This window comes from Centruroides vittatus, unplaced genomic scaffold (assembly GCF_030686945.1).
Source record: "Centruroides vittatus isolate TY-2023 unplaced genomic scaffold, ASM3068694v2 contig_1215, whole genome shotgun sequence".
Lineage (NCBI taxonomy): Eukaryota > Metazoa > Arthropoda > Arachnida > Scorpiones > Buthidae > Centruroides > Centruroides vittatus.
This window is the reverse complement of record NW_027120777.1, coordinates 1,005,586-1,030,765: the sequence shown is the minus strand read 5'-3', so window position 1 is coordinate 1,030,765 and position 25,180 is coordinate 1,005,586. Positions and strand designations below refer to the sequence as shown.

The following is a 25,180-nucleotide window of genomic DNA, read 5'->3' as shown; positions in this document are numbered from 1 at the left end:
AAGGGATAATTGAAGTAGAACAAAGGGTGAAGTATACTAAAATATAAATTAAATCAGTGCAAACGTTTAAGGTTCACCTAATTTTTCATCTTAACTTGAGAGGTGAAGATATTTTTTATTTATTTTTTTAAATGATGCTGAAGTAAATTTCTAAATAAAGAGCGCTTATAAATCTTTAATATTGTTTATTTAGCTCACCCCTTGTAATGTTTACTTAAATTAATCACAGGAACAATATTTTTTTGGATGAAGAAACATAACATCTGCTTTGTTCTTGCACAAATCCATCGATCCTTTGAAGTGGGGAAAAATAAATAAATAAATAATAAACAATATCTTTCACTACAGTTTCTTATCGCTCATTTTAATTGTTTTTAGTGGTTATTTAATTTTTTTAAAACAATTTAAATTTTCTAACAAGAAAAAAAACAAATTATAAAACAGCAAAATATTGGATAAGGCTCGATAAGATAACAGGGAGGTCCAAAAGTGAGTTAACCATTGAAAACCTAACTTGATTCCTTAATAAAAGAAAAACACTATTTTAAATCTAGTAGTAATGGCAACGACAGTGGAGACGATGATATTGCTGATAGAGGCAGTAATGTGAGTTGTTGATGATGGAGATGACGATAGAGATAATAATGATGAAATTATCATAATAAAGATGATGTAGATGGATTATAATTGTTTTTAAACGTAATATAATGCACTATAGGTACAGTATATACATATAAATTAAAGATAAATATTTTCAATAATTGATTAAAGACGTGATAAATGTCAAACAAGAATTATGTGAAATGTTTCAGTCGAAGGATTCAAAATAAATCTTTTTTTTTTTTATTCGATGATTTCGAAAAAATCTGGAAAGCCTTTTAAGAATTTTATGGCTCGGAAACTGTCAAGGAAGTTATGTGCATTGTTGAAGTGGACCGTGTTAAAGGGTGACGTTTTATGGAATGAAAAATGGCAAAAACCGTAGAGTAGAAGAAAGCAAATTTATGAATAGCAAATGGAAATGTTACAAGGCAATCAAACGTGACGAAGCATATGGAATCAAAAAGTGAAAGTGGACTTAAATAAATATATATAAAGAGAATAAAAAAGCGGGAGAATGAATTCGATAAACACGGAGTTTGTATGAGTTATGTGGATTTAATCGTACTTACACGTGCGTATTTATGATTTTAAGATAATATATATACGAATAAATGTATATAAATTCATTGTTAAGTGAAATAAAAATTTATTAAGTTTCCATTCATAAGAGAATTTATGTAGGAAACAATTACATAACTTCTCGCATGGTATTTGTATATTCAAATACTATATAAGAACTAAAGAAATGTATTGTCGTACATCTCAGTTCTTACATAACTGTAAAATTTAATACAATTGCATCTCGCACTTCGAACGTTTCAGATTTCGAAGGGTAAATTGGAGAGAAATTAATTCATCCAGGGTTCGAACGATGCTTCAAAGTTCGAAAAACAAAAAAAACATAATACATTTTTTCGGAATGAAGTAAAATACAGAAGTATATAGGGACATGTGGGATGGGAGAATAGGGAAGGAGAACCTCTAATCACCAATCAACCTGTACCCCAATGATAATATAAAAATACGCTCCACATGTTCGACTTTCAGGCACCTTTACGAAATACAATATTCCTCTGTATTGGGCAGACATGGATTAATTGGAAATAATTTCAGAAATATTTTAATTATTTTAATCGTGACTTATAAATATATAAAGCATTTAATTAAAATAATGCATTCCATAAAACTCACCATCACCAATAAAACTTATGGCATATCTTTCTTTTAATTACTCATTCATCTTACATGACATGACTCCATAAATCCATACGAATGAGATGCCTTATTCAACAGTATATTCATTAAATCAAATCTTATGAACCCGTGCAAAATTTGATAATATTAATTATCAATAAATCAAAATATAGATTGACTTTTACTCGTAGCTGAAGAAGTACTTCCAAGCAAAGAATCTCGTGAAGATAACGGAGAGTGAAATTGCATATGGGAATTATGAAAAATCTATCTTGAAACTTTAAGTATTAGTAAAGAAAATTAAGTAGGATTTCACAAAGTGTTAACCTGTTTAAAATTAGGGCTTATTAAAACCTTTAAAAGCTATGAAAGTTTTCTAATTGCTATCCTTTAAAGTACGGTTTCTCAAACTTTTCGGATTACCACTCCCTTTTAGTGTCTATATTTCTTAATATATATTATTCTTTCTTTGTTTCAAAATGAATTTTTGTCTTCCTTGACTTTTCACACCCCATCACCCCTTGCCTTCCGGCATAAGGCCCACCAGTATTCGAGTGGATGAAACAACTGAACCTGGTAGTAAATTGAATGTGGGTTCTTACCTTGCCAACGGGTTGGACACGGAATTTTCCAAGTTTTCTTCACGTTTGTAACACCTAAATAGGGTCCAGTTTCCCATAGAAAGTTCTCCGAGGTGCATCCTTCTGCCATAAACAAATAAACCAAATTAAAACCTTCACGTGCCCTCTTGAGATTTCTACCATCCTTAAAGGTCGTTAGCGCCCACTTTAGGAATCAGTGCTTTAAAACATTTTGCTATTGAACATAAAGATATAATTATGACTTTTCCTCTCACATAATTAGTTTAGGCAAAGTTTAATGAATAGAATGTCTCAGAATAATTTAATTTAGATATTTTTATGCAAAATTAGAACTTTAGGAAATTTTTTGAAGACAGATTTATAATACGATGACAAAAATCGGTTACGATGTTACGATTTTAACCTTTCAACATACTTATGTTTTTTAAGTAGGGAGCTACTTCTCATTGTCTATTTAATGAAATAACATAAAGATTGCAGTTAATGTTATTTCACAACAAGACGATAGACAAAAAATTTCATTTCTAATGTTTTTACTATGCATTGGGCAAGTTCCCGTGCAGACACTCTAAGATTAGTAAACAATCTTCTTACTTTGAAATCAGTCTCAGTTCATTGGTTCCTTCTACGTCATTTTTGAGAAATTTACCGTTATCATCGAATTACATAAATTCAGGATGCTGACATGTGGAATGCGGATTAAAATTTGCAGGACATTGAGAAATCCAGAAGGCCCAGATAACTTGAATCCTCGTGTTTTTTGTAGTGTGTAGGAAGGCAGTAACGCGTTATAGGTTTATGGGAACCCGGGCAAATTTGAATTAGCGAGCCTCATGTATACAGTGTTGACTTCAAACATTTTTCTTCGGGGGAATTTTTGAGTAACCTCCAGCACTCTTGTTCAACTCGCCTGAGGAATGATTGCCATTTACAGGTTCCGGAGTTCGTTTACAGGTTCCAAAATTTATAAAAGAAAGAGCCATTATGTTTTATGCCATATTTTACTCACTTGTATTCCTGGAATAAGTCAAATTTGGTTTTAAAATGGCAGGAAGGTTGGTCTGCTTTCCCTGCACATTGACAATAGAATGCATAAATAATACAGAATAAACATAAATGACAATAATTCGTCGATATGCTAACGATAAAGGAAATTCCAGGAAATTTTCTATTATAAAAATAAAGCTCCAGAATAAAAATGCACACAGAAATAACCTCCAAAGTACGGCTACCTCCGGAAAACGGCCATTTTTATGTTTCTGTCAATGGCCGTTGTTCACAGGTGTAACTGAAATTGTTAAACACTTTTTCTTAGATTCAACGGAGATTAATGGAAGATTGAAGGTTAAAAGTATCGATTTGAAATGTTTTTTTAAATTTAACTTTGCATATAAATTATTAATAAATAAAGTTCCTTTCGTGATAAAGTAGCATTTACAAGTCTTGATAACTATTAACCTTATTTTATTCGTTCGTAAAGTACTTTTTTTCTTTCCCAAATAGAAACAATGTTTAATTATTGCTTTCTAAATCTATTGTCATTTTAATACGAAAAAATACAATAAATATAATTCGTGTTTCAAAAGCAAATTATTGTTGATTCAGACTCTTTTTTAATTTAATTATCGATGGAAGAAAAAAGGATAATTATTAAATTGTTACAAATTATTTTACAAGTTTATTTTACTTTACTGTAGAAGAATTAAGTTTAAAACATTTCCTGAAACAAGTTAGATAGATGATCGGCACGACTTTAATGCTAACGGAAAAGTATGATACACAGGAGCAAGCCACTACTGATTTGAGGTGGAGAGCATATATTTTAAATTAAATTAAAAATGTGATTAAAAATTGCAGCTCGGAATTGTGACCATATCACAATAAATAATTGTTCACTGTCTTTAAATGTCATTGTTAACGAAACAATAATGCCAAACGGGTGTTCGTGTTATCGATGTTTACGTAAACGTCAATTAATACGATATAACCACGAATAAAATTTAATATTGAGAAACGAAGCTTATTTTATATCCGAAACACTTACTGATGAAAGAATAAAGGATAGAGATTCCATAGCATTTATAATCCGTTTAGTAAAAGCACAGAATTTTTAGTATTCGGTTATAAGTTATATCGCACTTTTTCTTTGTCTCCTGACAAGCGAGATATAACGAGAGGCTACTATATTTTTATTTCGGTTTTACAGCAATAAAAATATATAAAACGAGCAATTATTTATTGTGACATCGTTAGAATGCTGGGATGCAATTTTTAATTTATTTTATTTAATTTATTAAATTTAAAATATATGCTCTCCACCTCAAATTAGTAGCGGCTTGCCCCTGTATATCATACTTTTCCTGTTAGGAACATACTATCAATGCTAGCGATGGAAACGATTTATATGATGATTTAGCATAAAGATTTCTGAATATGGCTGCTTGAATTTCGTATCAGTTTAATTGTTTTCAATTACAAATCCATAAATTTAATGTCTATTTATCAATTAATATAATATTGAATTATGCTGTGTGTTGTTTAAATTTCTTAATACTTCGCTATACATTTCGTTGTAAGCCTGTATTTCTGCTTACAAATAAATTTCTTATTCAAAAATTCAAGTAAAAATGCAGATGTGCCATTAGATGAATATATGAAGGAAAGTTCTGGGACATTAAAGAAGACATTCAAAAAATCTGTTACGTAAAATTGGCGTATTTAAGTGCGGTTTTATCAATATATTCTACTATAATTTATGTATGTAAATCTGTATTCAGAATTTTTTCAGTTTGAATAAATCGATGAAAACAGAAAGAAAGTATCTTTTGTAATAGGATCTGTTCTATCACCATGCTCTTAGTTATCAACTTCGTCACTTTCTTGATCTTCATTACTCCTTGTTAATTTATGTTATGACGTTATAAAAACAAATTTTTTTAATACAACTGTACACAAAAAAACGTATAGTATTTTGTTAGATTGGATTGGTGGTGTTAAGCAACAATAGTTGACCCAGATATCTTTAGAAGAGTATAGAGAAAGGAAACAATAAGCTTTACAAAAGTTTATACTACCTGAAGTATCTGGCTTTATTCGGGAAAAACCCCAAAAGAGGTGTACAGTTTCTCCCTGAGCACCCCCTAAATCCCATCCCTGTCAGGCAACGTAACACACAGGCGATCTGCCATCAAGAAGACGCCTCATAGGAGGTGGTTAATTAATTAATGAGAAACTGGCCCCTATTTAGGTGTTAGATACGTTAAAAATCCCGGAAAACACACGGCCAGACCATTGGCGAGGAGCAAACCCGCAACCAGTGTTTAGAGGTTTTATCCACTCGGAAAGTACTTTCGTATGCTTCAAACTAGAGGGGGGAAAAAAGGTTTATTTTAACCGTTAACCGGGTTTTCTTGAGCGTAGTTAACTGTACATTAATTGAATAAAGTGTAGTGTTTCTGTCATGACGTCAAAAACTGGTGGCACTAAACTGGGTTGACACTAGCAGAGGATAAGCATATATTAAATAATTTTGCATGAAGTCAGAGTTTTATATTAATATTTAAATGTATTATAAGAAAAGTTGGTTTTAGGTTTTAGTTTCAGGCACTACACAGGCTTGATATACTTGCTTAGATACTATATATACAAGACTTGTAAAGTCTTATATATACAGTACGTTTATTAATGTATAGCCTTTAATATTATAATATTTGATATACTATAATATCCAAAATTTTAGCTAGTCGAGCATAACCTGTATTGTACGAGTCTAAAATTTCTAAAAGCACAAGGCCCTAGATAGGCATCAATGTTAAAAGCGTATATGTAATGAGGGGACCATCTCATAGCCTCCATTAGCTATGGCTCAACATGGAATCATGAACACTCAGTGTAAGTTAGATCCCTTTTAATTAAAAGAATAGGTTAGGAATTAAATGAATTAGGAATTAAATGAAGGAATAGATTAGAATTAAATGATAGGTTACTATAAAAAGCTTTATTTAAATCATTTTTCATATCTGTAGAATGAGTAGTAAATATCTTATATTATATGAAAAAAATAACAAAATGATTTATGATGAGAATTTTGGATGTAACAAAGATAAGAGAAAGTACGTGTATGAAAAAATGAAACTGTTATAATACAAAAACAATAACTAGGTTAAGGACTTTGAATATTAATATTCTGAATATTTCTCTACCATTTCTCTATTTTTTTGATCGATGCCTAAGGGAAGAGCGTGATGATAATGGCATAAAAGTATCAGTAAATGTACCCTTTAACACCAGAAAAAAAACCTAAATTATCGATAAAAATATTTAAATTAATAACTAAAATATCAGTTAATCATTTATTAACACTTGAAATTAAAATTAATTATAATTAATTAATTATATTTAAGTTATAAAAAAATTCTTCTCGTTTAATTTAAAGTTTAAAGTGAATTATTTTGAATTATAATAATAATTTTTAAGATATTTAAAACAGAAATTTTAAGTCATATAGTTTTGTATATTTTAAACAATGACAATTAGTTCTACCCTTGATCTCTAAACATAATTATTCTAAAATAATGAGTATGAATTCATTGCTCAAAATAATTTTGATTAATGATTTTATTCAATGTTTTTCTATATTATTAATTATAAATTTTATTAATAAATTAAATTATAAATTTAAAATTACTTTCAAAATTATTCTGAAATAAAAAATAATAAATTATTAGCATGATTTTTTAATTAAATGATAATTTAATTAAAACCTGTTCGAAACGGAAACCTGCCAACCGGGAAAAATATTCGGTACCATTCTATTCCGGTTTACACAGGTTTTATCGTAATAAAAGGTTAAGTAGTTTTTTTTATTTTAAAAATTTTCTTAAATACAATAACGACAACCTCCCTACAACGGCCATTTTTATGTTTACATCGCTGTCCCTTGTTCAGATATTTGTCTGTATTTATATTATTATTATTATTTTAAATATAATTTCTTTTCGCAACAACAGATGGCGATCGCAAACGTATTTAACTCATTATAAACCCTTATATAACGTTTCCAGTAATATAAAGTGCAAATTTCCTATTAAAAAAAATGGATAAATATTAAACAAAATTAACGTATTTTGGCATGCATTAAAGCTTTTTTTAAAGTTAATAAAATTTAAAAATAAAATAAATTCAAAAATCATTTAAATAAATTAAATTAATATATGATTTATACATTTTTTTAAAAAAATAATAACAATTTGTTCTAATTTCTTTCTTTATTTGTTTATGATTTATAATTATTTAGAAAATGTTAAATAATTATGGAATGATAATTGCATTTTAAATTCCATTTTGAGTTTTGGATCCCTTTCTGTTTGGGGTCCAAGCTAAGGAGCCTCTTGTATGCTCCTCTTATCTCAATATACTTACATAAGTATAGGTTAATCTGTTTGCTAGGGACCTCCGAATAGTCAGCTGATTAATCTGGGAGGTTCATAAGTCGTTTAGGAAACAAATTGCTGGGGGTTGTTTTAGGTCGTTCGGGAGTCGATAAATTGTTAAGGAGTTGTATGGGGTCGTTTAGGAGCTGATAAATCATTAAGGGGTCGCCTAGGTGTCGATAAATTGTTAAAGGGTCGTTTGGAGTAGTTTGGAATCAATAAATTGTTGTGGGTTATTTGGGTTAATATTAAGTAATCAGATATAATTCTTTCTATTAATTTAAACAGATTTTCCAATTTATTCAGTTCCAGTTTGAATATTTTTTAATCATCTTTTAATTTAAAGAAATTACGTGACTTCCGGTCTAGCCCGGAAGTTTGTATATACTTAATGGAAGCCACCGGTTCCTAAGCTTTCCATATCTCTGGTCTCGATTTTCATCTAATCCCGTTCTCAAAATTAACAGACAGACAACGGACGACAATGGAAATGTGTAAGTCTGCAATTTGAAAACTGTAGCCCAATACTGTAAGATAAAGTTTTAACACATATATTAATTCAAATTATGATGTCTTTAGTCTTCTTTCAAATGAAGTTTCTTCGCCTCCCTTGTTTGGTTCTACAAAGTAAATCAAAAGCTATCTATAAAGAAAATACAGATTACCCAAAGGGATGTACTGTACTTGTAACGTGCATGTCACATATCATGTTAACAGACATTTATCTGTGTATTCAGTTAAATATCACTCTATAAAATGCTCTAAAAGACTTTTTTTCTTTCTATTAAGCCCATCGTGAATTCGGCAGGCCTGTAACAAGAAGAGATTCAAAGGGAAATCAGCCACCAATAGAAAATTTGAGCCACTCGTATTCATTGTTCCAAATGACTAAATTCTAAAAGAATATAAATATTATAAAATGTTCATCCTCTCAAAGGATGAACATCTTAGGCACGCCACTGCTTAAAATCTAAGACATTTCATCATCTCAGGGGATGAAAATCATCCTGTTACATCATCCTCTCAGAATTCTGTCTTATCTGAAAGAATGGTGTATAAGCGGCATGTCTGAGATGGCTGCCTAAAGTAGCATGCCTAAGAGGATGATGTAACAGGATGATTTTCATCCTCTTAGACATGCTACTTTTACATCATCCTTTCAGATCAGAGAAGATTCTGAGAGGATGATGTAAAAGGTGTAATCACAATGAAGAAAAATTAAGCGTACCATAAAGTACTGTTTATTTGTAAATTCTTTTAGTTTAAATTTTATTTCTAAATCCTCTGGGGATCCAACACTCAATTCACCCTATAAATATGAAGAAATTTCTTCTTTTAAATCAGTCATACTTTCTTAATACACAGCACATACTAAAACACTTTACGCAGCAATTAATTCAGCAAAAATTCCTTTTTTTTTTTTCAAAAGAGTGAAATAATCAGAATACTTTAGTTTACTAAATGATAAGTTCGTTGACTTTTTTAGATATTTCAATATAATTTCGTGTGTAAAGTTCATTTAAATTACAAGTATTATGAAATTTGCGAATTTTCAAAGGAGTTTCAAAAGTATAAGTAATTAACTTCCTTATAAGAAATCATTTATATATATATATATATAATTTAAAGAAATATAATAATTACAGTAAAACCTGTTTAAGCTGAAGGCAGTTTTCCCTTTTATACAGGTTCAGTTTTTGGATAGGTTTTTACTGTATTTATTTATACGTTAAACGTTACAAATTGTGAAAAAAATACAGTAAAACTTGTGTAAACCGGACTCGAATATTTTTGTCTATTTAAGGTTTCGTTTTGGACAGGTTTTACTGTAATTGCTACAGTTTTTTTTTCGTATATAAGATGAAATATATTATATTATTGATTTGAATTATTTTATTTAATTAAAAAATAAAATAATTACAAAACACAGAAATTTAAGAAATGTATGCTCGTTGTTTACGTAACAATAAGAACGATTGACGTAATTGCATTTTATACTGTAACAGATTAAATCATCAGTCTTCAATTAATTATGGTCATTTATTTACGAATTATTTTTTAATTTATAAATTTTAATTACTTATTATTTAGAAATATTTGGTTTAGTTTGATGGGATATGGTAAAGTAACACGTGGGCGATATGCCAAAAGGGGGATAAAAGTTTCTTATAGAAAATCCCCCGAAACTACCTCCTATTTAGGTGTTAATTAAACACGTGAGGAAAATCCGGAAAAAGTCCACCCGCCTAGCACGTTAGTCAGGTGCGAACCCGCGACCAATTACTAGTGTTTAGTGTGGTTTTATCCACACGGACATTTCCTTGTCTAATAACTGATTTAAACACACTATAACTCGTCTATAATGAAAACCTGCCAAAACCACGCGATTCCGGCTTATACAGGTTTCGCAGCATACATTTCTAGTAGGATATAGAATACTGGCTTAAGTGTTAACTCATTTAAATTAAAAATAAAATAATAAATGAGCGCATATTTTAATTTATAAAAAATAACTAATTTTATTATCTTTTTTTTTTTAATTATTTAACCATTATTTATCATAGAACATGGAATAATCACGTCGTAACGATACATTTAATGTTATTTACATTGATAACAACTTTGTGCATTTTAATGATATATATGAACACTTTGATATAAAAATATATTAAGTAGATGCGTACATATATATATATATATATATATATATATAACTTTATAATACTATTAATGTAATGAACGTCTGTAAATCACAGATTTTGAGATTCTTTGGTACTTTTCAGGATATCGTCTTCAACGCAATCCAATGTATTTCCTGGCAGTGAAGCAATCGTTTAACATTATAAAATATTGTTTGATTATTCCCTAAAATTAACTTTTAGGAAAATATTGTTTGGTTTTAGCAATCCATACTCCGCTCTTAATTCAACTGGAACCTGAAATTAAAGGATCTTTATTAATAAATATTAAATATATATATGTATATATAAGTTAAAATATGCATAAATGTTTGCTAGGTAGAGGGTTCTGTACCGTTCAATGTATCATCAATGTACTAAACTTGCCATGAATACACTTCAATACTGTAGGAAAAATACTGTGAAGATCCCCACAGTATTTTTCCACCCTCAACTACCCTTAAAGCCCCTAAAAACCGTAACAAAGCCAAATAAAGTTCATATCTACGAACGAATTCGGCGTGTTATTGCTCTCTTGTTACCATAAAAGGTGTAGCATGGAAATACCATAATATAATTTGTTATTTCTGTTAAATACATGAAGTACATAACAATATATAAATGTTACAGGCTGTAAATACCTGTAACAACACCATGAATTCGTACTGTCCAAACTGGATTTAGACTCGTAGCTCTCAACTATAACAGGCCCTTTTATAACAAATTAGTAATAAATTTAAAAATATGAGGCCCTAAGCCGTAGTTCGTTTAGTATATGTTAAATCTGATCCTGTAAATACAGTACTGAAAGTGCAAATTGTATGATGTGAGTACGTTTTAGAATCTTTGTGTTCAATTTTGAATTCAAATTTAAATTATTTAAAATATCTTTTTAGTGTTTCTAATAATTTAAATTAATTATACGTGCTTAAAAATCTTGTAAATGACATTTCCTTTATTAAAAATTGCAAAAGAAACATCTTCAATCTTCGAACATCCATAGGTAAGTGTGGAAGTTCGAAGCGTGTCCTTTGCTTAAAAAAAGTGTGGATTTTTGAAGAAAAATTGAATGTGCTAACAGATAAAATTTCAAATTTAGTAGCCATTTTACGTATTTTATAATTTTATTGCATAAAAATTTATTATAAATCGTTTAAAATAAAGATATCTTTGTATATTACAGCATCTTTGGCAGTACGAAAGTATCAATTCTCTTGACAAACATGTAAAAAATTGATTCAATGTTCAGATTATTTAACACGACCAATGGCAAATGTTAGATGATAAACATTTATTTAAATCGATTGTAAATTGATTTTAACAAATTCAAAAATCCACTCGAAAAGTTATAAACTTTTCGATGATGTTTAAAGGATCAAGTACGAATCAATTTATTTCTAGGTCGAATTACTCTTATGATAATTGAAATATCATTCAATTTGGAGGAAGTTCAACATACAATTTTCCTCCCTTTCTTAACTAATTGTAAATTTTAATAAGGAAATAAACATTTATTTCTCTTAATTCCTCTTACAAAGGCATCTGTCACCATTAACAATTAATTTTAATTATATTTTTCTAGAAATTAATTCGAATTAAATATATATAATAATTAATTACCTTTGTTTCGGAGCACATCCTAAATTCATATTTTTCCAATAATTGGACCAATGTTAATTTTATCTGAAGCATAGCGAACCTCAATCCAACGCAATTTCTTGGACCCACACCAAATGGGAGATAAGTGTAAGGTTTTATTGAATTATTTTTATTAATGAACCTATAAAATTTTATATAAAATGTATTAATAATTATATTTTCAAATTTTTAAATTTTTTTTAATGTTTTAGGCACCATTCTTACCTTTCTGGGTCGAATTTTTCGGGTTCTGGATACCATTCTGGATCGTGATGCATAGCGTAGATAGGTACGCTTACTAACATGCCTTTTTTGATGGATACTCCAATCTGATTGATTGTATAATCGAATTCAGCTCTCCTTTCCACTCTAAAAGAATTTTTATTCATATCTTAATAATAAAGTAATCTATATATATAAGTCAATTAAATTTATGTATGTATGTATTTTAGGTAAAGGGGTTCAACGTATCCACATCAAATTTGGCACGAATATTCTTAGAGAAAACACTGTTAAATCCCAACTCCAACCACCCCTAAGGCTAACCTATCTTATTATATATTGATATGTATGCTAATTAAAGGGTTCTATACCATTCAACGTATCCACACCAAATTTGGAACGATCATTTTTCGTACCCTAAAAACAATACTGCGGGGCCCCCAACCATCCTTAAATACCCCCTCTTAACTTAAGCACGAGTAATTTTCTGTATTTTAGTTTAATAAATGTGCATTTTATTTACTAAAACGATTGTTTTTAACACCCTTTTATCAATTCTCCACCCCTCGAAAACTCTGACACACTCAGCTAGAAGTCTACAAATGGCTTAGTATCTATTGAAGTAATCACTTTATATATAACTTTCTATAATATATATATATTATAGAAAGTTATGGTAAAATTTCGTGAAATTTTGTCGTTAAAATGTAATTATTTTAACGAAACAGTCTGCAATTTTCATTATACTAAAGCTATATTTATATCATTTACTGTAAATTTTATGCAGTGTAATATAAGATATAATTAAATTTTGAATAAATGGATATTAAAAGATTAAAATTTATTACCTTTTATTATGTAAAACTAAATTATAATAATATTTTTAAGTTATATTCGCTGCTAGAATAGACTGTTATGTAGATCTATAATGCAAGTTCCTATAGCATTATTCTCAATGAATTTTAAGGCTTTATCTGTTAATTTCAGTAAGCCATTTAATAATTTTTATTATATTTTTAAATTATAATAAAGACCTTGTAACACGTTTCAATACTAACCTCATAAGGAATTAGTATAGATCCTATATTAAATTACCCATCAAACTTCGTTAAAATAAGAAATTCTAATCAAATTATTGAGTAATTTGTCTTTAAAAGTATTTTTTAAGGATATTTAACACTTAATTTACCTGATAGTTGGAGGATACATTCGAAAAGTTTCAGCAATTACAGCATCCAAATACTTCATTTCGTTAATGGTGTCGTAATCGATATTATTCTATAAAATTAAAATTATTTTAATTTTAATTTTTATTAAAAAATAAAGTAGAAGAAAGAAAAACGGAGAGAAAAATGTGTACATTGAGAGGAGCATCCTTGATTTCTTTAAATAATCGATCTTGGATTTCGGGATTAGCTGCCAAACTAAAAATAGCTGTGGCTAATGCTGAATTAGTAGCGTGGTAACCAGCTAGAAAGAATACGCAGCATTGTGCGGCCAATTCTTCTTCACTCATGACTACAAAATGTATATAAATTTATATTAATTAAGTAATAATAATAAACAGTTAAAAGTCTTTACTAATTAATTTAAACAAGGCCATTTTTCTCGGTAAAAATCATGAAAAATAAATAAATTTTTATAGTAAAAATTACACAATTTTACTTTACCGGATGTTATATACGAGAGGGGAAGTATGTCCGGCGGTCAAAAAAATTAACCCCCCCGAAGATTTTTCTCGTTTTTTCAACTCGGGAGACCTTCAAACATCGAGAAATGCAAAAAAATTGGGGATTTTTTTGTATATGAGGACGATTATTTAAAGCGTAATAACTCCCGTGCCCTTTGTCAAAATTTTCTGAAATTTTGCACGTAGATTTGTGTATAATGGAGGAACGTTTCCAGAAATTTTTAGGAAAATCGGAGTATTAGTTCGAGAGATATGGCCCACCCTTTAATATCCCCCAATCAATCTAAAGACTTAAAGGTAAGGGTAGTAATTATTAAAGAATGAAAACAATAAAGAATCCGGGAAAGTCCAGCAACAACGTTGCCAGAATTTTTCTAAGAAAAATTAAATTCATTGATTATTTATTATTTCTTTTAGTAAAAAAAAAAATTAAGTTCTAAGAACATTTCATGCCTGTGTTTACGTAAGAGATGGGTATAAATAGAGGAATTGAAAGAAATTGAACAGGAACATTGTACTAAATTTGGAAAATTCTAGAAAAATTCAGTTAATATAAACAATTTTTATTAACACTTACCCATATTTTCGATTATTTTTTCGGGGAATTCTTTACGAAAACTTTCGTTAAAGGTCGCAGATTTTTGAGTATCCTTAACTAGTTTTAGAAAGCTATTTTCCAGCTGTTTGAACAAAAGAAAGTTTAATTTATAAATAAAAAATTTAATTAAAATTTAAATAAAGTAATAAAGAAATTATTATTTACATTATTTTTCTCCATTTTCGCTAATAATTTATGTATAAAACCTCGAAAAAACTGAGTGGATTCAGGATTAAACAATGAAATTTTGAATAATTTCATCAGTTGAGGAAATTTTACTGTAATTAAATATTAATAAAATTAAACATTAATAAAATTTCATTTAAAAAAATTAAATTATTTTCTATTTTTTAAAAATAAAATTTTTACATAAAATTCAAAATAGCAACTCATTATATTAAATACGGATGCGACTTTATTATTTTAAATTAAGTGTAAACAATTACAAAGACGATTTTAATGTCAAAGTAATATATTAAATTATAATTAATTAACTTGTATTAATAATTAATTAATTAATATACCTGCTACAAAACTTTTCCAAGTTTCTCCGGTTCTTAAGAGTTCTTTAGCATTCTGAACAAATGGATTTAATGAATCTTTATGAGAATTAATTTTGGTACCGAACACACACCTTGCAATTACGTCGACTGAATAACATTCAAATAATCTAAATATTAAATATTCAATTATTAATATTTAATCACTTAATTTTGATAATTAAATAAGAAGTAGTGTACTAACTTGTATATGTCTATTGTGGCTTTGGTATCAGCTGTTTCACTTAAGTTTTCATTCAATGAGGTTATACAATCGTTTAAAATGTTGAACATCTGTAAAGAATTATGTATATATTAATCTCAGAATTAATTCTGTATATATTTAACACTCACTTCCTTTCTTCAGCTAATACTTTTGTTTAGTCTCTACCCCCTTAATAATATAACTTTAAACCTTAATAACTTTTTAAGTATAGGCGATAGAAGCGTACAGTAAATGGCATATAAAAGCTTAATTTATAAAGTTTTTATATATCAACGCTAATATTTTTTATAAATATATTTTTAAATTTTTTTAGCCGGTTGAAAATGGCACCGTGGAGAAGATGCGTTATGGATCACAGAGATGCAATAAAGCTTTAAGAATTATAGTTTTACAGCATCTCTTAGCAGTAAACAGCGTATAAATACTTAATTTTTAAGCTTTTATACGCCGCATACAGTATATTTCTATCGTGTATACATCAGAAGTTATTGAAGTTTTAAGTTACGTATGCCTTCTATATTTATCCCTATGTAAAATTTAGATAAGTAGATAATTAAATCTTACTTTTTTCAATTTACTAGAAGTAAATGTGTTTGATAAAACGGATCTAACTCTCTTCCAGTCTCTACCTTCCAGTGCAGAAACCATTTTATCCATCACATCATCACCGAATCTAACGTCCTAGAACGAAAGTAAAATTAATTAATTAATTAAAAATAATAAATTTCGTATATATTTTCAATGTAAATTTATGTAAAATTTAATTAATTTATTGCTAAAAAAAATTTGAAAATAAATTTAAAAAGTGGACATGTTCCGTTGCTTAAGTTAAGTTTTTCCGGAAGTCTCCATAATGTTATACACAATAGACAATGAATAAAAGTCTCTTAATAGATCTAAACAATTGTATTATATTCAAAAGATTCGGTTACACAATATTTTATTATAGTTTCGTTTTTTTAAAGCTATTTTTGTAGATTTTTTTATGCGAAAATTTCGATAATAACTCAATTGAAACGTTAAACAATAATAAAGTATATAACGCGTGTCTAAAACTTAAATATAATAAATAAATAAATAAAAATGAATTTGTTAATGGATAATATTATTGTTATTAAATTAAAGATTGTTTTTTAATGTTATTTTTTCCTATTTTCTGTCTTGATTTACTGCTAAAAATATGACAAATATGACGAATTTAGCTTATAAATGAGTGATGTAATATCTAAATGTAAGCTAAAATGTTTAAAATAAATTAATTTCTTATCTACGAGATTTTTTTCTCCCTTATATAAATTAAATTTATTGAATATTTTCTTGAAAATATTTACAATTTTTCATTATCTACACAGCTTATAATCAATCTGGAGCAGTAGTTCTTAACCTTTTTCCTCTAGCCGCTACCGAATTCTTAAAATATACTCGTGCACACCCCTCCTTTAAATTTAGATTTGTCTCCATATTTAAGGGGTTAGAGTTCATGATTTTGGGGATTTAAGTCGCTCCTCACGTGTATTAGATCTACGTCAGGGGTGACTTTATCTCCCTTTAGTTACAGCTTAAGCGATTAAGAAAGGAAATCATTCCACTCTCATTCATTAATATAAAAACATCTAAATCTAGTTTAAGTGTATAATTACACTTAAATTTTGACATTGGCACATTTTATTGAGATGTCGCAACTCTCAGATAAAAGATTTTTGCGCCCTCAGGGGGGTTCGTGAACCCCAGGTTACGAAGAACTGATCTAGAGCTTATGAATTAATATTCATAATAAGTTTCCACGTATAAAACTTAATATTCAGCTTAAAAATTTTAGAATAAAATCTAATTTTATATATATATATATCTGAATTAAGTAAACATAATTAACACTCGTCGAGATTTAGCCTAATTTATCACATCTTTATCAATTATATAACGATAAATAAAGATAAAAAAGTCCATAGTTAAATGTGCTTAATTTAAGTTAAAATATAAATTATTTTAATTAATTTTTATTTATATATTTAATAATAATAGTAATAATAATAATTTATACTTTAAATAAATTATAAACGGAAGAAGTTAATTAATTTTTTTAAATATTTTTTATAATTATTACACAGCTTAAATTAATTTGGAAAGTTTAAATAAGCAGAATCATTAGATGATACGAAGAAAAGTAACCAGTTTTCTAGTTATAAATTGAAAAGTATCATTACTTTAATATTTATAATAATAATATAAGTAAATTAAACATGTTTTTAAGGCATAAAAACATTAAAAAAATAAATTTTTTAAACCTAATTAACAGGAGAATAATAATTGTTTATCATCAGCGGGGTGATGTTTAGCATTATTTAAACATTAACAATGAAAAATTGTTAATGTTTTTCCCCCTATTTGCTATCAGAACAACCTTGTTTCCTTATCGTTTATCAGTTATAAAATAAAATTTCACACAGCTAATGATAAGTATATTAATTAACATGAATATTGTAGTAAGGACATTTCGAAATATTTAATCTGCAATAAGGATTTAGTAATGTAGTTATAAAGATTTCAAAATATTTAAAAGAAAAAAAAAAGAATTAATATTTAAGGAGGAAAAATATAATATTTTATTTTATTTTAAAGGACTGACAAGCCATACGTACTCTTCTGTTTGGAAAAATAAAAAAATCTTTGACCAAAATTTGCTTCAGTATATCTGGGTCAGCGACCGTTAATACAGGTATCTGACCATCATAACGTCTGGAAAATAAACAATTTTAACGTTATAAATTATAAAATTTATATATTTTTAATATGTTTATTATATAAATTAACCGACAACACACCCATAGATTCTCCCAACTTGGAGATAATTCTGTAATTCAGCTTCGTGTAAATACTATAAAAGAAAAGAATATATATGGAAGATGAGCTCAAAATACGGTTAATTTATTAAAATATAATTAAAATTTGAATTTTTATTTAACTCATAACATACTTTAGCAGACGTGCATTTAAGGGATTTAATGGTTCGCACATTTTGCAACTCCCAAAATCTTAAAGGTTTGAGAAGATATCCCCTGAAAAAAACAGCAAGAATGAAGAAAAAAATTAACTATATCATACCCTAATTACAGAATATTTAGGTATGTAGTTAAAAAAAGAATATCCGACCACGCACTAAATGTGACTGGGGTAAACGATGCATGTGATCAACAGTGTGCTCTCATAGCCTACTCATACTCAGTACAGGTAGTTTCTGTGTCAAGGCTCAAGACAGTTGCTGAGCACAAGGTCAGAATGAATACAATGGATAATGTTATAACAACAATACCATTATAGACGTAACATATACTATATATGCAGTTAAATTTTAGTAAAATTTAAAAAAGAAACACTAAAAAAATAACCCCACCCTTCCAAGTCTTAATTAAACAAACGAGGCTGTTTACCCCCAATTTCATAACGGATGTTTAATTCATTAAAAAAAATAATAATAATATATATTTAAAAAATATATATATATTGCTGAATATGCTACTACGTTGCATAATTTTTTTTTATTACAATTTTATGATATCTTAATAAATAAAATTATATAAAAATTACTTGTTTTAGTACGTTAAACTTAAGACTTAATTAGGAGATATTTTATTTATCCTTACCTATATATTAACAATGCTAAGAGGATGGTGAAGAACCAGGCCAATATATCGATAGTGTCCATTAATGGTTGCCTGTTGATGTTAAAATGGTTTCGGAAGCTAGAATCCTCAGTTTATATAGATCTGGCCAGTGCGTTAACCTGAAGGTCTCTGTGTCATTCACACCTAGTTTTCTCTGTTTCCAATTTATTGATAAGGGTAGCTGGAAAAGATGGAAACCATCCAAGTACAAACGAACCAACCACGCTGTAGAGCAGGTGGAGCTTTCGAAGGTCTAGTATCCCATTTGCTTGATTGTGAAAACTAGCTACGTTCAAGGTCAGATTCTGTCAGTCTGCATTTGACATCATTTGGAAATCGTACAGAATAGTAAATAGCCCACCTTCCGGTAACCGAAATACTACAGATCTAGCTGGAAACTATGCAAGAATTGGTGCAGGAATCAATTATATATATATGTGTGTGTGTATGTGTGTGTGTGTGTTAAAGATGCTCTCGCTCTCTTCCAAAACGGTGCATTGTTAAGCTTAATTTCTCGTGTGTTTTTTTAAAGATTTTAAAGCTCGCTGTAAACATAATTTAGTAAAAAATAAAATTTGTTTACGTGTGATGGCACTTCATTTAAGAGGATGCGACCAGTTTATTTTTCTATCTGCGAAACTATGCAATCAGCAAAACCCCATCCTTTGCGTAGGGGGGAAGGGGTTGTTGTAAGAAGATAAAACCAGGATTTAGGAGACTCGAATTAAATTGTTTCAAGTAATTACTCAATATTTTTGTGAAATATTTATCTAGAAAAGCAATTTATTCTTACATTCTTATTGTATGTCATCTAGCTAATAGTTTTTTTCCTGTCCTCTCTTGTGATTATCTAAGGATGACTCTGGAATATAGGTCGATGACATTAATGGTGACATGAAAGTACACTAATCCCGGATCCATACTAGAATAAATATATACAAATTAATCAAAGTTTCAAAATATTATTAATTAATTACTAGTTAAAATGAAATCGGAGATAATTAAAGATAAATCTTGGAAAAACAAGAGGCGTCCTCCTTTAATAAATGTCTATATTTGGGAGCGATTGTTTGAATTATTGGTTTTTTTTTCTTCTTCTTCTTCTATTCTTTTAATTTATTAGTTTAAATGGATAAAAAAGATTCGAAAATATATTACATAGTTAAAAACTGGAACACGACTCATGCGCGGAAATCAACAGAAGAAAAAAAAAATAAGTCTTTTTAATGATCTCTTGTGAAGCGATCCTGTCGATGTGGTCTGTTTAATGATAATCTAATTTTATTCCAGACGTTTTTTAATTCCGTTTATCCTAAAATATGAAAATTTTCGTGTCTTCTGATCATTTTAGTAACATTTCCCTAAAAGTTTCCCTAAAATTAGTGCTACCTTTTGAGGGAAATTTCAAGGAAAAAAAATAGGACTACTGGAAATCCGTCGTATTTTACGGGTCTATTAAGGTCTAATTCCATTTTTAAGGAACAAATTAATAAAAATTAGAAAAAAAAATTTTAGAGAAAAATTTAAAAAATATTAATTAAATCTACTGTCGTCATTTATGAGTATTTTATTACTATTTAATGTTATATGTTAATTACGGAATGTATTAATTATAATTAAATTTTCCCTAAAATCGAGTTCAAATTTTAGGGCAATTTTAAGGAAAAAGAAACACTAGATCTACTGTGTTGTCGTCATTTATGAGTTTCTCTTGCTAAAATATAATTACATTTTTAGAGTATAAATTAATTAAAATTAGGGAAAAAACCAAATTAGGGAAAAAAACAAAATTAGGGAAAAAACCAAGCGAAATTAAAAATTTCCCTAAAATCGGTGTAATTTTTAGGGAATTAAAAAAAAACACTAGACCTAACTGTCGTCAATTATGATTATATTTTATTAATACTCAATTTTTGTGATATATTAATAAGAAAATAATTTAATTAGAATTAATTTTTCCTACAATTGAGTTCAATCTTTAGGAAAGTTTTCAGGGAAGAAATAATGTAAAATTGTCGTCATTTATGAGTGTATTTTTTTTACTGAGATCTGATTTCATTTTAGGGAATAAATTAATATTAAAATTAGGGAAAAATTTCTTAGGGAATTTTTAGGGAAATTATGCTAGATATACTGTGAAATTATCGTCGTTTATGGGTATATTTCAGTAAGTTGTAATACTACTTTAGGGAATAAATTAAATAAAATTAAAATTTTATTTCATTATCTTTTACATAATTTTCGTAATTTAAATGCATATTGAAATCTATACATATTATTTATTTTTTAAAATACAATAAATATGAGGAAACTGAAATTTTGAAAGCCAAAACTAATGTAAAAAATAATAATAATAAAATAAGAAACTTTAAAATTCTAATGTTTAATTTACGTTTTACTTAATTTCGAATTAATTCTGCATATTAATAATAATAATAAAATAATATTTATTTAATGTTTTTGTAACAGCGCATTCAGTCTTTCGCATCGCGTCGCCTCGCGCTTCGAGCGCATATAATATTAATAAAATAATTCATTAATTTAGCATTAAACCTTTTAAATTCTGTTACAATTTGAAAAATATGTGTATTTAAATTATATAAAGAGCCATAAATAAAGTAAGATATATTTAAATTTTATACTCGCGAACGGCGCGACGCGACGCGAACATTCGCGCGAGCGCTACGCTATATATATATATATATTTTTTATTACCATTTTAACGTATAAAGTAAACATAGATTCATACTTTAGCACTTATATTAGATAAGAATAATCATTATTAAGCTGCATAAACGGAAATGTTTTTCAATTATTTAATTAACAAATCATAGGGAATTGTTTTTTTTTCACTACGTTGAAAACAATTTACCTAGTGTCAGCAGAATTGTCAGTTTGTAGTTTCATTTAATCTGACGTCATTTGCAACTTTAACGGGTACGTCAGCTTTGCAAACCACTCCTTCCGTGACAGGTGAAGGTTAGTGAGTGTGTATGAAAAAACTGCCAGCCATTCAATCCTCTGTTGAACCCTTCCCCCCTTCTCTTGTTATTCTATCCAAATATCGGAAGTGAACTAGGGTTGAAGGACGTTCTCGCTTGTTTCTTTCTTTTTTTTTTTTTTTTTTTTTTTGTTGTTTTACTTTTGTAAAATATACAGGAAACGAAAGTTACAAACCAAATTAAGCAACTGAATATTACATGACGAAAAAAAAGGGAGGAAATGGTATCCAAATTTATAGGAATTTCGGTATTTTTGAGGGAAATCGATAGGGGAAATAGGATTCGAATGTAGGGATTTTTCAGTAGTTTATGGAAAATTGAAAGGGAAAAAGTGGATTCGAGTGTAGGGATTTTTCGGTAATTTTGTGGGAAATCGAGGGAAAAATGAGATCCGAATATAGGGATTTTTCAGTAGTTTGTGGAAACAAGGAAAATGGAATTAAAATGTAGTGATTTTTCACAATTTATGGAAAATCGAGAGCAAAAGCCGCTTAGGGACTTATACTAAAATAAATATTCTATAATTATGTTTATAATTTTAATCATTTAAAATTATTGACCTAATTATTATAGTGATCTAAATCGAAAGAATTAAATACGTTAATCATTTTTTTTTCTTTTTAATTTTCGATGTTTAAATAAAACATTGAAATATTTTAACATCAATTTTATCAAGTAGTGAAAACTAACAAACGATCCTAGTTTATCTGCAGGATTATATTTATATCTTTATTGTTACAGCCACGGATTAAAAATAATGAAACAAACAGAAAAATGGTGTGACATCTTATCCTCGTAAGCTTATTTGATGGAAGTGTTTCACAAGTAAACGGGGACACAATTTTTAGCGCCGCTGAAGGACGTTCGTTCACCCCAAAACTCCCGCCATCTAATGGCGGAATTCGGAAGCTGTAAATTGACGTAAGCGAATATGCGTTACGTCACGTGACGTAACAATTGCTTAAATCCTTTCATCCTTTCTAGTGGAAAGTAAATCGACCTTTTGTCACTCTTCCGCGGTTTAACGTTGCAGCAAAGCAAATTTGTGTAATGTTTTTTCCTTCCCCCTCAACGTTTTTTGAATGTAAACAAATCCGGGTGTTGCACTTAATGTTACAGAACTTATTTAAATAAATAAAAAGTGTAATAAATAAGGAAAAATGTGAGAATAAACAGTATAAAACACTCGTAATGTTTTCGTAGTTAATTAACTTGTTAAACACTGCACGCTTTAAAGGTGTGAGAGACATTGAGCCACATACTTAAAGGGGCCTTATGTGTCTTGAAAAGGACCTACATTTATATTTCTCATGAGTACAAAATATGGAGAGGTTCTTGATTGTATTTTTAGAATATATTTTGACTCGCTCTCTAGTTAATTACGTGGAAATTTTTTTTTTTAAATATAATTCTTATCGCCTCACTTCATCACTTAGTAACACTAATAAATATTTCAAGAGCGTAACGAAACCAGGCAAACTAAATATCCGTAATGTTTATCACATTAAATTTCATAAATGTTTAGTTTTAAACAGATAAAAGTTAGGATAAATTGAAAATTATGGCTTGATTTTAAGTTAAATTTACAAAATTTCGCTTCAAAATAACACGTTAAGGGAGGTTTATAATGAAAAGTTTCAAGTAGTGGAATGTGTCTAAGTCCTTTATAAACCTGTCAAATAATTAATTAGAGACCTTCAACACTTAATCAATTATTTATAACGCTCGGTTTCGAGTCGACTTTGTGTTTAAATAATTGAAGAGATAAAAGATTAGTGTAGAAAATTCTTTCATCGCTATTATCGCCTTAATAAAGATAACTAGCCTATATTATATTATGTAAATACAGAAAACAGGTGTAATTAATTAAATTTATATGACTTAAATTACACAAAGAAAATGCCGAATAATGTGTAAAGTATACAATAATGTAAATGAATATATCTTATATAAATTAACAGAAGAATGTTTTCATCTTCCACAGTAAATATTGACTTAGCGCCATACTTTGTTCTAATTTCCAAGAAGAAAAAAATGTAAATATTAATATGATGTTACTTTCGGATTTATTTAGTTATTTAAGCAATTTTCTACGGTGTTAAAGTAACAGTATTTAATTACTAACCAAAGTATATTTAATTAAAAGGGTAGAAATATCACTAGCCTTCCGCCATGTTGACTAATCGCGCGCCGTCGCTCTTCCAATCCCGCGTAAAATTGCGATATTATTTTTAATATGTTTTAACTTCGTCTTTATGAATAAATAATAATACAAATGTCTATAATAAATTAAGAAGAAAATAAATTAATTTAAATTTTTAATACATACGCTGTCCTTGACAAGGGTCCATCGCGCCATTTTCGCATCGCGCGCTTATATAAACTATAATTCTAATCTACTTTTCTCATTTTAAAATATATAAATAACTTTAAAATAACGAATAAAACGAATAAATTACACTGTCGAGTCCTTAAATATATTTTTACATTAAAAAAAAAAATTAGAACATAAGTAAATTTTTAACGCGGTGTTTGCGACATAATATGCTTATGTTATGTATTTATTTAACAATTAAAGGTCGTTGAACGGTTATAAAACGAATCATAAATAAGATCCAAATACTTAGATTTGTAAATTTAATTCTGACATTAATAATTTATATATTTAAGTAATAATATTTCTACTGTTGCGTATCTCATCGCTTCTTGTCGCGGCCCGAAAAATAAAAACTAATTTAAAGTATTTTATTTCCGTAAATAACTAAAAATTTTATAAATTTTAACTAAAAATACATAATCCGAACAGTTTTATTTATAAATTTAATTATTATATTAATAATTCGTATTTTATTTCTTTTAACTACGAACATTCCGAACGCTTTGCGTCGCGTCGCGTCGCGTCGCGCCGCGCCCATCCAACTATCTAATAAAATTTGATACATTTAAACAGTAAAATTAAGATACATTTACCTGAATTTTAAGCAAAGAAAGTTTAAAAAACGAATAAAATTTCTATTATTTTAAAATAAACTGTTTTTTAGAGGGTAAAAAACACCCGAATCTTATAAAAAAGAAGAAATTTCTCAATATTTCC

At 28.2% G+C, this 25,180-nt stretch overlaps 1 protein-coding gene across 1 annotated transcript in view; it reads right to left on the bottom strand.

Moving 5' to 3' along the window:
* Positions 1–10,364: 10,364 nt before the first annotated feature.
* The window catches only part of LOC136987129 (uncharacterized), a 53,818-nt gene continuing 39,002 nt past the window's right edge, over positions 10,365–25,180 (bottom strand). Inside the window, exons 14-27 of the mRNA XM_067284805.1 lie at positions 19,064–19,176; positions 18,397–18,478; positions 18,245–18,297; positions 18,062–18,158; positions 15,987–16,103; positions 15,402–15,490; positions 15,182–15,327; positions 14,823–14,935; positions 14,637–14,739; positions 13,730–13,887; positions 13,559–13,647; positions 12,373–12,516; positions 12,130–12,289; positions 10,365–10,767 (exon numbers count right to left, since the gene is read on the bottom strand). Of these exons, the coding sequence (XP_067140906.1) occupies positions 10,690–10,767; positions 12,130–12,289; positions 12,373–12,516; positions 13,559–13,647; positions 13,730–13,887; positions 14,637–14,739; positions 14,823–14,935; positions 15,182–15,327; positions 15,402–15,490; positions 15,987–16,103; positions 18,062–18,158; positions 18,245–18,297; positions 18,397–18,478; positions 19,064–19,176 (1,542 nt within the window). The 3' untranslated portion in view covers positions 10,365–10,689. The remainder of the gene's footprint in view (positions 10,768–12,129; positions 12,290–12,372; positions 12,517–13,558; positions 13,648–13,729; positions 13,888–14,636; positions 14,740–14,822; positions 14,936–15,181; positions 15,328–15,401; positions 15,491–15,986; positions 16,104–18,061; positions 18,159–18,244; positions 18,298–18,396; positions 18,479–19,063; positions 19,177–25,180) is intronic.